The 13,093-nt window shown below is 45.8% G+C and overlaps 1 protein-coding gene across 2 annotated transcripts in view; it reads left to right on the top strand.

Annotated features, from left to right (window-relative positions):
- Window positions 1-13,093, top strand: part of VPS54 (VPS54 subunit of GARP complex) — a 90,943-nt gene that overhangs the window by 46,608 nt on the left and 31,242 nt on the right. For both annotated transcript variants that reach the window (XM_077315558.1, XM_077315567.1), the window contains 5 exons: window positions 124-509; window positions 1,088-1,214; window positions 3,821-3,928; window positions 6,600-6,655; window positions 10,860-10,956. In XM_077315558.1, coding sequence (XP_077171673.1) covers window positions 124-509; window positions 1,088-1,214; window positions 3,821-3,928; window positions 6,600-6,655; window positions 10,860-10,956 — 774 coding nt within the window. The remainder of the gene's footprint in view (window positions 1-123; window positions 510-1,087; window positions 1,215-3,820; window positions 3,929-6,599; window positions 6,656-10,859; window positions 10,957-13,093) is intronic.

Genomic DNA, 13,093 nt, shown 5'->3' with positions numbered 1-13,093 from the left:
TGCCCAACAACCAAATTACAAACAGGTAACACTGTTGCTGTAGTTTTTTGCATTGTGTAATGTGTCCTCTTAAGACCAGATTTTATAATAATCAAACCCTTTTTTTCCCTTTATTCTCTCAAGCTGAGCCATTATCTGGATATTGTAGAAGTAAATATCGCCCATCAGATCTCCCTCCGCTCCGAAGCATTTTTTCACGCCATGACCTCCCAACACGAACTGCAAGACTACCTCAGGAAAACCTCCCTGGCTGTCAAAATGCTGCGAGACAAAATAGGCCAAATTGACCAAGTGATGTGTGAGGGGTCTCTTAAAGTCTTAAGACTCTCGTTGACAAAAAGTAACTGTATAAAAGCATATAACAAGCTGAAGTTGATGGCCGCTGTGCACCAAACGCAGCCCACCGTGCAATTGCTGCTCTCCACTTCCGAATTTGTCGGTGCGTTGGATTTAATAGCAACGACACAGGAGGTGCTGCAGCAGGAACTCCAAGGCATTCACAGTTTCCGGTAGGAGACGTTTGGGAGGAGCGCAATCACGTGGCAAGTTTTATAATGATTGGTTTCAGGTAGCCATCGGCATCTGTACAGGTGTAAACTTGCATGTGCCTTCCCGGGTGATGCAAATCGATTCCTTTGTACGTGAGAGAGTCTGTCGTTGCAGTCAGGTGATAAGTAGAGGTCCATCTAGTCTACGCATGTGCGCCTCATGCTTGTATTTTATTATGTTTTATGTTTTTATAGCTTTAACTGTTGAAAACCACCCTAAGCCCATCAGTTAGGGATGGGCAGTCTAGAAATAGAATCACCATAATTAATCAAATTTTCTCCACATGATGGAGAGTGGTTCACTCAGAGAAAAGGGCTGTTTTGGGAGGTAGACTCTATGGCACTAGACCCCATTGAAGTTCCTCCTCTCTCTCCCCCCCAAGCCCTGCCTTCCCTAAAGCTCTACCCCCCCCCCCCCCAATCTCCAGCTATTTCCCAACCCTAATCTAACCCTATATCTTTCTGGAAGATAAGTGACCTCTTCTGCCTCCCCTTTATTCTCTAACTTCCATATTCTCTCTTGGCTTTTTTGTGACTAGGCACCTTGGGTCACAACTCTGTGAATTAGAAAAACTGATAGATAAAATGATGATTGCGGAGTTCTCAACCTATGTCCGCAGTGACTTGAACAGACCTCTGGAGGATGAATGTCACATTCTGGAAGAGGTACCGTATTCTGCATTTCAAAAACCTGTTTGTTGCCAAGAGCTGTTACCTGCCACCATAAACACAATCATAGATTTCTGCAACTGGGGCTCTTTTTGCAGATCAGAATCAGAAACAGACATAAAATGGTGGGTATTTTTGGTTTACAGGAAAAGTACTAACCCAGATGATATTTCACACTAAAAAGAAAATGGAAGGAAAAACAGAGAGAGGAAGGGAAGGATGAAGCAATCAGTTTCCCAATATCCAGACAGTGGTTCTGAAGATTGTGGAACCATTTATTATGGAACATACAAATTCATAAATACAAAATAAAAATAAGCAGAAAGCCAGAGAATGTCAGCTGAGCAAAATTATAAGAAAGCATCCTCCTTCATGTTGTAATTCTAGGAGGCACTCCCCCCTGGCATTCTCCCCTCGGTTTGCAGTTTTGGACGGGGCAGTCAGGCTTTTCTTGGCCTCGGAGTTGGCGGGAGGCAGCGCAGAGGCCGTGCTGGCAGCCTCCAACCAGGCGGGCGGGAGGGACAGCCAAGCGGCCGATGTGCCCCAGGGTCCATAAGAGGGGGAAGGCAGCAAGTGGGGTGGGTGGGCGCTCCCCCTCAGAGAAGACACAGGCTGGCTTCCCTAAGCTCTGTAGGCAGGAGCCATTGCCTCAGGAGGGCGAAGCCACAGCTCCCTCACCTCAGGAGAGGTGTCTGAGGGCCCACAGACTGCAAAGAAGCGACAAAACTGTGGGAAGACAGTTAGGGAGAGTTCTAATCTGATTGGGCAGCCCGTGGGTGGACGGTCAGTCAGAGGCATACAGGCACCAATGATGGAACTGATTTGCCCATAACCCTTAACACCAAACTCCTCCTACGACCCCTTACCCCTTTTATTTAGATGCTCATGGTTACAGATTTGTGCTAACTGGATATGTTGTATTTTAGGTGGTTCAGCCTTTGTAATGAATGCCTAATTTGTGATGTGGATCTGGCCCTAAAGAGGCATGTCGGACCTGAACAAGGCCCAGGGCCTTTTCAGTCCTGGCCCCCACCTGGTGGAATGAGCTCCCGGAAGAGATCAGGGCCCTGCAGGAATTTCCACAATTCCACAGGGCCTGCAAAAAGGAGCTCTTTCACCAGGCATTTGCTTGAGGCCGACTGACCCATAACATCTATGCCCCCCCCCAGACTAGGAGAGTCTAAATATAAATATAAATTATAAATTATAAATTATAAATTATAAATATAAATATAAATATAAATATAAATATAAATATAAATATAAATATAAATATAAATATAAATATAAATATAAATATAAATATAAATATAAATATAAATATAAATATAAATGGAGAGTCAAAGTTATTGTTGTTGAAATACTGTTCTGGTTTTAGTTGGTATGTTATTGTTGTTATACTGTTATATTGATACTAATACTGTTCCATATAAATGTTCCAAAATGTTTTCTGTAAAACGCCCAGAGCCGTAGGGAAGGGTGGTATAAAAATCCAAACAAACAAACAAACAAACAAACAAATAAATAAATGTGTTGCATTGTGGGTTATGGAAGGATAACTTGACAGAAAGCTGTTATTTTGTCAACAAGGAGCCCGTGTGTGCTGCTGTGGGGCTTCTATTGTGGATTCCAGGGGTAGTCAAACTGCGGCCCTCCAGATGTCCATGGACCACAATTCCCAGAAGCCCCTGCCAGCATTCGCTGGCAGGGGCTTCTGGGAATTGTGGTCCATGGACATCTGGAGGGCCGCAGTTTGACTACCCCTGGTGTATACACTAGGAAGGTTTTCCACATGACTTCTCTGTACATTGCTTAATCGTGCAGTCCTTAGCAGAATTATGCCCTTCTTTCTTCCTTTGGAGGAAAGTAAGAGGGTATAATTCTGCTTGGGATGTCTCTGTTAGTTGCTTATAGAAACTTAGATAAATCTACTGTTCCTCTGCCCTTTTCTGGAAGTAAAATCAGTGGCTGAAGCAGAAAACCTTGATGCAGCATCCTTGATTTATTCCCTTGTCATTAAAAATGGTATTAGATTAGTTTCCTGCAGAGAGAGATCACCATGTTAGTCTGTCTTTTACAGGAGAAAAGAGCCATGCGTCCAGGAGCACCTTAAACGTTCATGGCGGGGGGAGGAGCTTCCTTGAGTCTGTGCTCACTTCTGCACTGCTCGCTGGACTGTCGTTCTGTTAGTTTCCAGCAATTGACTTAAATCTAATAATAAGCAATTGGCATCTTTTACTGAGCGCTTCCATGAGAATCATGTTTGAAGATAACGCAGCTGCAAAGAAGCTTTGAACCTGTGGCTTCCATGATTCTTGCTCGGGAACCAAGAAAGTCAACCAAAGGCCTAGTAACAGAATAAACAATAATGGGTTACATATGATAAATTTAAAATATATTACAACTAGTAAAGAACTGGATTGAAATGAAGCATGTTTTGGCCACCAGAGTCACACCTTAATCCTGTGTTGTGGAAGTGCAGAAACGTCCTGGCCTCGATCCAGGTTCCTATTGCAGACTGCAGCCTTGCTGGGGCTGGGGGAAACGAACTGTCTTCGGCGTTTCAATTAACTTCAGTATATTCACCTTTTGTTTCTGAATAGGACAGGCTTGTATCGCTTGTGTTTGGACTTCTGAGACAAAGGAAACTGCATTTTTTTGAGCTATATGGGGATGAAATTATTATTACAGCAAAGAACATTATTAAGCAGGTAATCTCTTTGATGCGATTCCCCCCCCCCAGCACAAACAGGACTTTGATCCTTTCATTTATCAGATTCTTCCAGCTTGCTCCATACTTTTGTCTATATTATTTATACTGTTACATTGTTATAAGGTTACAATCATTAGTTATTATTGTAAAGTTATTCACATGTTTATAGATTGTTTTATGTATTCTTGTTTGTTCTTATGTAAACCGCCCTGAGCCCCCGGGGAGGGCGGTATATAAATATAATAAATAAATAGTTTTTCCTCCTCAGTCTTGAATTACAGACAGACGTAAAATGAATATGTTGTTGGTTTATCATACTGTTGGGCTATTGATGGCTGCTTGGAGAAGTAAGCTAATTAGATTTTTTTTCCCTGCAGGAACTGTGTCACACACATTTATAAATTGTAAATTATAATATACTGTCTTTCATATACAGTATAAAATTGTTTAAATTAAACCAGGTCAGCCTTTCTCAACTTTTTACCATTGAAAAACCCCTGAAACATTCCTCATGTTTTGAGAAACCTCAGAAGTGGTGTGATTGTGCAGAATGTGGTGGGGAAGCAGAGCTGTGTACAAGCCCACCGGGGGCCCATCCCTTTCCCACCACCCCCAGGCCCGTCAGTGGGGCTGGTTGCCATGATCTTATATGGCCATATCACCCAATAAATGTTTAACAATTTTTAAAAATATATTAAAAATAATTAATTCCCACCCATTCAGGAAACCCTTCCAGGGCTGTCATGAAACCCTGGTTGAGAAAGCCTGCTAGGTATTTGAATGTCCATTATGTTGCTCTCTGTTATCCAGAATTTTGTGTCAGAAATTTAAAGCAGTGGTATAAAGATATTGGGGAGGGCAGGAATGCAGGGTAGCCCAAAGGAAAATGCAAATTGTTCCTCAGCATCATTGATTATTCCTTTAAAACACTGCTTCTGTAGCTGGGGATGCCGGCTTGCAGGTGGGACCAAGGAATTAAGATAGGAGTGGCAGATTCTGATCTGGAGAACCACTCCTCCGCAATGGTGCTTATTCCAGAGTCTCAATGCAGCTTACAATCACCGTCCCTTCCTGGCCCCACAACAGTCATTTTGTGAAGTTGCTCTGTGAGAACTGCTCTAACAGGACTTTGACTAGCTCAAGGTCACCCAGCTGGCTGCATGTGGAGGAGGAACAAGGAATTGAACCCAGTTCTCCAGATTAGAGGCCACCTACTTAACCTCAACACCTAGCTGGTTCTCCACAGCACAGTTTACAGACTATCCAGCTAGTCCAAGAACAGGTTTTGAAAGTCTGGACACATGGAGAAGATGTCAGTTGACTGCTGTCCCAAAATAATCAAACTACTTGTGCATGAATAAACAGATTCCACTCCTTAATTTTTCAAGTGTTAAATATAACATCAGCTGGATGAGCTTCTCATCACAGCGAACATTCACTCGGGTGTTCAAATGTTTTTGTTTTTTAAAGGTAAAATCATTCTCAACAGAGGCCATGTGGCCCTCTAGGGAATCTGGGCACATTTGGAGGGGGTCACAGACTGAAAAATGTGAGAAAGGGTGCCCAAAGGGTTTATGGGGGGCTCTGGAATCTGAATCAATCAGATACCCTTTTTGTCATGTAAAAAGGTAAAGGTATCCCCTGTGCAAGCACCGGGTCATGTCTGACCCTTGGGGTGACGCCCTCTAGCGTTTTCATGGCAGACTCAATGCAGGGTGGCCTTGCCAGTGCCTTCCCCAGTCATTACCATTTACCCCCCAGCAAGCAAGCTGGGTACTCATTTTACTGACCTTGGAAGGATGGAAGGCTGAGTCAACCTTGAGCCGGCTGCTGGGATTGAACTCCCAGCCTCATGGGCAGAGCTTTCAGACTGCATGTCTGCTGCCTTACCACCCTGCGCCAAAAGAGGCTCTTTTTGTCATATATGACGTCATTAATTGCCAGATTGACCTTTGTCAAGGGAAAGAAAAAGAAATGTAATCTATTCCTTTGTGTGTGCTTGAGTTAATACATTCAAGAAAAATATTGAACATGCATGCTTCTCTTGGTCAGATGTTCTAGAAATCTGTCATAGCGTGGAGTGAGTTCACTCTTAGTTTAGGCCTTTTTGAGCCTAGCCCTTTTAGGAGCTCTTCTTATGTCCCAGGGCCATCTGAACTAAGCTGGCCACTTGTGCAAGGAGCTTGAAGCACTCACTTGACTAAGGAGAGCCCGGATGCCTGCCAGCTCTCCTGCTCCTCCAGTGCAGAGGTAGTCAAACTGCGGCCCTCCAGAGCGAATGCTGGCAGGGGCTCATGGGAATTGTAGTCCATGGACATCTGGAGGGCTGCAGTTTGACTACCCCTGCTCCAGTGGCTGACTGTAATGGTAGCCACAGGAAAGCCCTTTTCTTTGAATGAGGGCAGCCAGTAATAAGCCCTGCCTTACAGTGGCCCCGCCTACTTTCTGAGAAATTCCGTGGGTGCCAAGGGAAGCGCTTGGGGATGCACCTTTGGGAACTCTGGTCTGAGACACAAACAGCCTCCACATGTTATATGTAAATTCATTTATAGCACTCATAAATAGATTTCTATTATTCTTCTCTAAAGAGAATGACAGCACTCAGGTTCTGGAAGAGCAACATTTTGGGGAGGGGGAAAAGCTGACACCCTTTTCTATTACTTTTACAGTGTGTGATTAATAATGTATCAGCGATAGACGAAATAGACACGGACGTGGTTGTTAAGTAAGTATATATCTAAAGCTTTGCATTGGTTTGACAGAACTGAGTAACTATTTTTAGTTTGTTTCTTATGTGTAAATAAAATGAAGAACGGTATGCAGAACTTTGTGGTTGTGTGCTTTCCCCTGTTTCATGCTCTTAGCACGATGTTTGATAATAATTGGGGGGGAGGGCTCATGGGGGGAATCCCGGGCTGATTCCCATGCTACCTAGTGCCCGGGCCCTTCTGCCGCCACCACTGTGCCTGGCGTGCCCCTCCCCCTGGCCCGGCATGGACCCCTGTTGCTTTGCCACTGCTCTGTCTCCACCATGCTCAGGTAGGAAGAAAATAACTGTTACTCTGGAGAGAATTTTAAAACCGCCATGTATATTATTTTCAAGATTTTGAGTGTAAACTTGGGGGGGGGGAACACCCAAGTTTGCAGAAAAATCTATTTAGTGCAAGTGTGGGGGCACTGGAAGGAGAGAAGGGGGGGGGCTTCCTAAACCCTCCCTCCCTGGAAACAGGCCTTTGCACGTCCTGCCCAAAGCTTCCCAGGAAAGGGAAGGGGGCAGGAATCTCTGGGAAATCCCCAAGCAGGAGATGGCAACCCTCTCAGGGCAGGCTCCCAATAGGATCCCCCCCCCCCGGGCAGAGGGCTCTCAGGGAGGCTGCTATTGAGGGAAGGGGGAGGGACAGCCGATTTCCATTCAGGCTTTGAAATGCTTTATGGGGAGGGGCTTCAAAGGGCTTGAAGGGCTTCAAAGCGTGAATTTGCCTCTGTCTCCTTCTCCCCCCTCCCCCTCCTGGGCAGGAATGGTGGGAGGGGGCTCCTTACCCCCTCCTCCTTCACCTGCAGCCCTGAAAGGGTTAAGCCCAGCCACCACTACCTAGAGCAGGGGTAGTCAAACTGCGGCCCTCCAGATGTCCATGGACTACAATTCCCAGAAGCCCTGGGAATTGTGGTCCATGGACATCTGGAGGGCCGCAGTTTGACTACCCCTGACCTAGAGAGACCAACCAGGCGTGGGTCGGGGGGAGGAGGTTTGACCATTGAAGGGCCACTAGATGGGGTGGGGTTGGAGGAGAATCCCAGGGCAGTTTCCTCACATGTAAGTCATGGGTGGGTGGGTGTATAAATCAGCCGTGGACCCCTGGTTGGGAATGAGTGGTCTGGGTCTATGACATGATGTGGGCAGTGAGGTCTGCGTGACTGACAGTTACGGTGGAAAGAGGATGGAATGGACGTCCCTAGTCTGTACGGGCAATTAATTCAAACGGTTAAAAGGGAGACGCTCTGGGACCATGGGAAGCAGAAGCCTTGGCTTTTTCTAATCTGTAGCTAATGGACAATTAATTTAGTTGTTGAAAGTCTATTACATTTAATCTGAAGTATCCAGCATGGCCATTTTATTAAAGTCTTCTAATACACAAATTATATAGTAGTCTGATTACTTTTCCAGATACTATTTTTAGTCAGGTAATGGATTTAACTGTTTTTGTTGTTCTTGGTCTTCATTTATAATTGCAGACGTGTTTCTCACCAGCACACGGGGGGAAAACTCAGTATTGCATCAGCTTCCATCTTTAGACTATCAGGGGAAAATGCTCCACTGAATCTGGCTTATTTTCATCACCCTTGAAATTGTTTTATAGCAACATAGTCCTCAATTGGCAGATGCCATTTTAAAGATGTTTCAAATGCTGAACAAATAGGATGGAACGCCATTCATAATTGTTAGGCCAGAGAGAATTGACGTTTTGTGCCAAACCAGGTTTTAGAACCAGAAATTGTCAGTTGTTCTTTTGAAAAATTTATGACCCAGGCAAATAATAATAATAAGAAAAATCTCAATCACCTTTATCATATCTGTTCCACTTAATATTTCTGGTAAGGGATTGAAGGAGGAGCTGGTCTCATGGCTTAAGTGCCACTCAGCGCTTAACACCCACTCAGGGCAGCTCTCCCGCCCTTGAGTGCCTCCTCCTCCTTTTGGCTTCCCTGTCTGTCCAGAGGCCAGCCAATAGCCTTCCGTCCCCCACTCGACCACCCCCTCCTCCTTCCACTTCCCTCCGAGGCTCGGAGGCGGCAGATCCTTGCTTTGTGAGAGCTGCCCCTGCCAGTGAGTTCCCTGCCCAGGCCTCCAGCCTGCAGCCTTTCCAGGTTCCGGGGGGAGGGAGAGGCCATCTGCAGAGTTCTTCCACTCCACCCACCCAATCTAGCACCGGTTGAATACTTGAATGCAATGGGCTTGGCCCCTAGTCATATATATAGTTTGCTTGGTGTGCTGGGGGACAACTCACTTATATTTTTTTTAAATATATAAACAAATACAAATGTCAAAAGTACATTTAAAAAGATATCAGAAACTGAAAACATTGCATACTTACTTATCAGCTTAGAAACATATAATTTTGCATCCATTATAAACATACACCAAGATTATTGCCAGTTACCAGCATTAATCTTGACCAATGAAATTCTAACCAGTAAATATCTTGGTTATTTTGGTAGGCTGTTATTCTCATTAACCAGTCTTGAATTTGGGGGGCAACTTTTTATTTCAAATAGCTGGCATAAACAAGTTTGGCAGCTTCAATCATGTGGGGCAAGAACCTTACATTTCCCACCAGAAATCATCTGTAACCGCTCAGGGAGTGGTATACATAATTGGTGGAAAGTGGGCGGGGTGGGTGGAGAGTGGGTGGGTGAGAGTGAGTGGAGAGTGGGCGGGGCTGGTCGGGGTGAGGGCCCAATTGGAAGGCGCTTTGCGCCTCCCGATTGGGCCCTCACCTGGACAGACTAGACCCGCCCCCCGGGGACCGTTGTGAGGTAGTTGGCTCACGCCCGTTTGGGGCCCATCTGTGAGTACAGGGGGAAGTCTGCACTGCGGCCGGAGGGGGGAGGGGGGGAGAAGGAGGCCTTCCCCCCGGGCCCAAAAGCACAACCACGGCCTCGAGGAGGCAGTGGGTGTGCTTCTGGGCCCGGGGAGAAGTCCACATCACGGGAGGGGGAGAGGAGGCCTTCCCCCCGGGCCCAAAAGCACACCCACCCTTCCCCCCGGCCCCAGAAGCACACCCATGGCCTTGAAGAGGAGGCTGTGGGTGTGCTTCTGAGCCCGGGAGGAAGGCTGCGCTGCAGCCGGGGAGGAGGCCATGCCACCAGGTGACCACCGGTGTGCTTCTGGGTCCCAGGGGGAAGGCCACGCTGTGGTCAGGGGGGAAGTGTGCTCAGAAGCACACCCGGGGCCTTGAGGAGGCTTCTGGGCCCAGGGGGAAGGCCGTGCTGCGGCCGGGGGGAGGGTGGGAGCACTTCCCCCCCCAGCCCCAAAAGCACACCTAACACCTGTTGTATTTACAAGTACAACGGGCTTTAAGTCTAATGGGTACATAATTTAGTAACAAGGTGCCAGGTTCACAAGGAATTTCTGCTTCCAACCCTGCTTGACATTTTTTGTACCACCTGGTCCAAAAAGGTAATGGCCCCGTCGCAATGCCACCACTTATGGACCAAATTGTCTTTTTCTTTGTTGCAATACTTATTATTTTCATTTTTGTTCAATTTTGCTAGTCTTAAGGGAGTTGTATGCTGTCTATGAACGAATCATTTTAAATACATTTTCCCGTAAGCCTAAACTCATAGTGCCTTGATTAAATATGAATCTCTAATCTCTGTTTTCTTGCTTTTTACCTAAATTTCCCCCCGTCTATCAGATAAGAACTTCCTTGTGGGTTGATTGTGGAGGGCATGCTCCCCTGGGCGGCTCAGCACATCCATGCAGCTGCTCTGTTCACCAGCGTTCTCTCAAGGCAGCTGGCCCATTGCAAGCTGTTTTGGGATTCAGGAGGCAGACGCTGTGGCAGTTCACCAGGGCCCCCTTGCTATGCCGCTGCCACCTATCTTCCATGCCCGGCCCCTCCCTGGCTCCTTGTCCTGGCATAAAGCCAGATGAAGGAGTCCAAGGCCCTTGGCTGCATGTGGAGGCCAGGAGGGGGAATGGGTGCAGGGGTGGCTGGCAAAGCCTGATGCTGAGCCCCACTGGCACTGCTTCCTGCCTCGCAGAAGTGAGTGCTGCTCTGTCGCAGAGGGGATGGGGCAGGATGGATGAACATCACGTCGGTAGTCATTTCCGTTTCAGGGACTGCACCCGAAGATGTGTTTCCACATCAATTCAGTAATAAGAAAGAAAATCAATTCATTAATTATCTCTTTGGAATTCTCCATAGACTGGCCGATCAAATGCGGATGATGAATTTCCTACAGTGGTTTGATCTCCTGAAGAATATTTTTTCTAACTTTATCATCTTCCTCAAGAGAATCAAGGTAAGAAATGCTCTGGGAAGCATCTCTGCTGGAACTATCAAGACCTGCGCTAGTTTATAATATGCCTTCACGAAAGAACTGTAAAGGGGCCATTTCCTAACATTTGGCCATTAAATTGCACACAGCTTTGGGAGAGACTGGCAAAACAAACCTATTGGCTAGTTTTTACCTCACGGTTGTTTACTCCACAGCACTAATGTTCACTTAATTTTTGAAAAGGACATTCCTTGTAAAATCATTGTATGGCAATCAATATAAAAAATACATTGCTTATTTTCTGATACCAATTACAGTATATGTAAATGTTATATTTTTACTGGCTTAATTTTGCTGAATAGTTAACTATTTGTTGTGATTGGTTCACTTTCAGATTCATCAAACTATTTTAGTTTTTTATTAATGTCTTAAATTAAAAAAAAAAACCTGATGGGTTTACTTGTGTCGGCTTGTGGCTATTGGAGCATTGGGGAAGAACACAAAGGTTTACAATATAATCCTAGGCAGAGTTCCAACCTTTTGAGTCCATTAAAAAGTATAACACTGTTCAGGTTTGTAATGTCAGTTAATTTGGAACTCTGCTGAGCTCTTTATAAAATAAACAACTTGAAACTAGAGACAAATATTTGACAGGTTAATTCAAGTTACTGTTTCATGTTGTGCTTCCCCCACCCCACTGATCTCATGTTCCCATGACATTGTGCCCTTTCCTTTTCCCCAGGGTCTCAGAGGGGAGTCTCTTTTGCCCTCGATTCTCCTTCCATCAGACATTGTTTTCTACATGAGTTTCCTTGAGGACCCTGCTTCTCACTGCCCTCTTTTCAGCAACCTCGTTTTTGGAGCCTTTTCTAATTCTATGTCACTGACTCCATTCTGAATGTTGTTGAATCCTGGTTGCGGGTGGAAGATGGGAACTAGCTGTCCTCCACCTCTTTCTCTCAAATGAAGAGTGCTGAGCATAACGTTTTAGCTCATTTAAAGGCTGCATGTAACAAGTCTTACCTTGCGTGTAGAATGTGTAACTGATCTGAGGTCACCCATTGAGCTTTCATGGAAGAGTGGTGATTCAGACCTAGGTCTCCCAGAATCTACTCTGAAATGCTAGCCCCTGTGTTATACTGCCTTTTGCAGGGTCACTGTTGTTGAACAGTAGTAAGCAGTGAGCTCTGGGTGAGTCATGCAGGTCGTGTGGTATCAAGCTGCCTGGAGGCTGCTGCCTGGCCCAGCCCTAATGAGAATTTCCCTAAAGGCCCAACCAGCTCTGGAAAGGGTCCTACGCCTTCCACTGTTGGCTTAAAAAGAAACTAAGTCTTGAAGACAACCAATACTGCTGTTGCCCAGCAATTTCAACAATAGCCACTGAGGAGGGCATTAGTTTCTTAGCTATAGGCCCATGGTTCTCAACCTGGGGATCAGGACCCCTTTAGGGGTCGAACGACCCTTTCACAGGTGTTGCGCCAGGGCAAGCAGCTTGGCTGGAGGGTTACAATCCACACAACAGCCTTGTAGGGTAGATCGAGATAGAGCGTCCGTCTGTCTGGAGCAGCGGAAAAGAGCGAGATCAGTATGGTGGGACGAGAGGCAGAACTGAACCAAGAAACCCCAGAAAAAACCCAATATATATATATACAATCCTGAACAATGGGTCTTCAGGCCATTGGTCTGTTTCAGTTAAATTTCCATGAAAGAACACTTACATAACTTTATGCTTGGGGGTCACCACAACATGAGGAACTGTACTGAAGGGTCGTGGCATTAGGAAGGTGGAGAACCACTGGTATAGGCACTGCTTCTATCATTTGGGAGGGTTTTAAACCCATCTCTCCTGTGTAGTTTTTTAAGATTTCAGACTTGTCTTCAAACATTGTGGGGGAGGGGGTTGAAGTCTGTAGAAGGATCTGTCTTGTCTGTCCATGGCACCAATTTCTGGACTTGTATCCATGGATGGGCCCATGTTAAGAATGAGATATACAGATACTGGGGCTGCTCTGATGCAGTATAAATGCTGTGAAATTGTTGGATGTGGAATACTGGTTGTGCAGTATTTTATACAGAAATATTCTTACTAGAAGCTGTTTTCACCCCCACCCCGCAGGGAATTCGGGGTCGTGTGCATTGTTCTAAAAACAAGCTGTCTCTT

Source organism: Paroedura picta, chromosome 1, assembly GCF_049243985.1.
Source record: "Paroedura picta isolate Pp20150507F chromosome 1, Ppicta_v3.0, whole genome shotgun sequence".
NCBI lineage: Eukaryota > Metazoa > Chordata > Lepidosauria > Squamata > Gekkonidae > Paroedura > Paroedura picta.
Note: the sequence above shows the minus strand (reverse complement) of the source record. Positions and strands in the feature narration are given on the sequence as shown.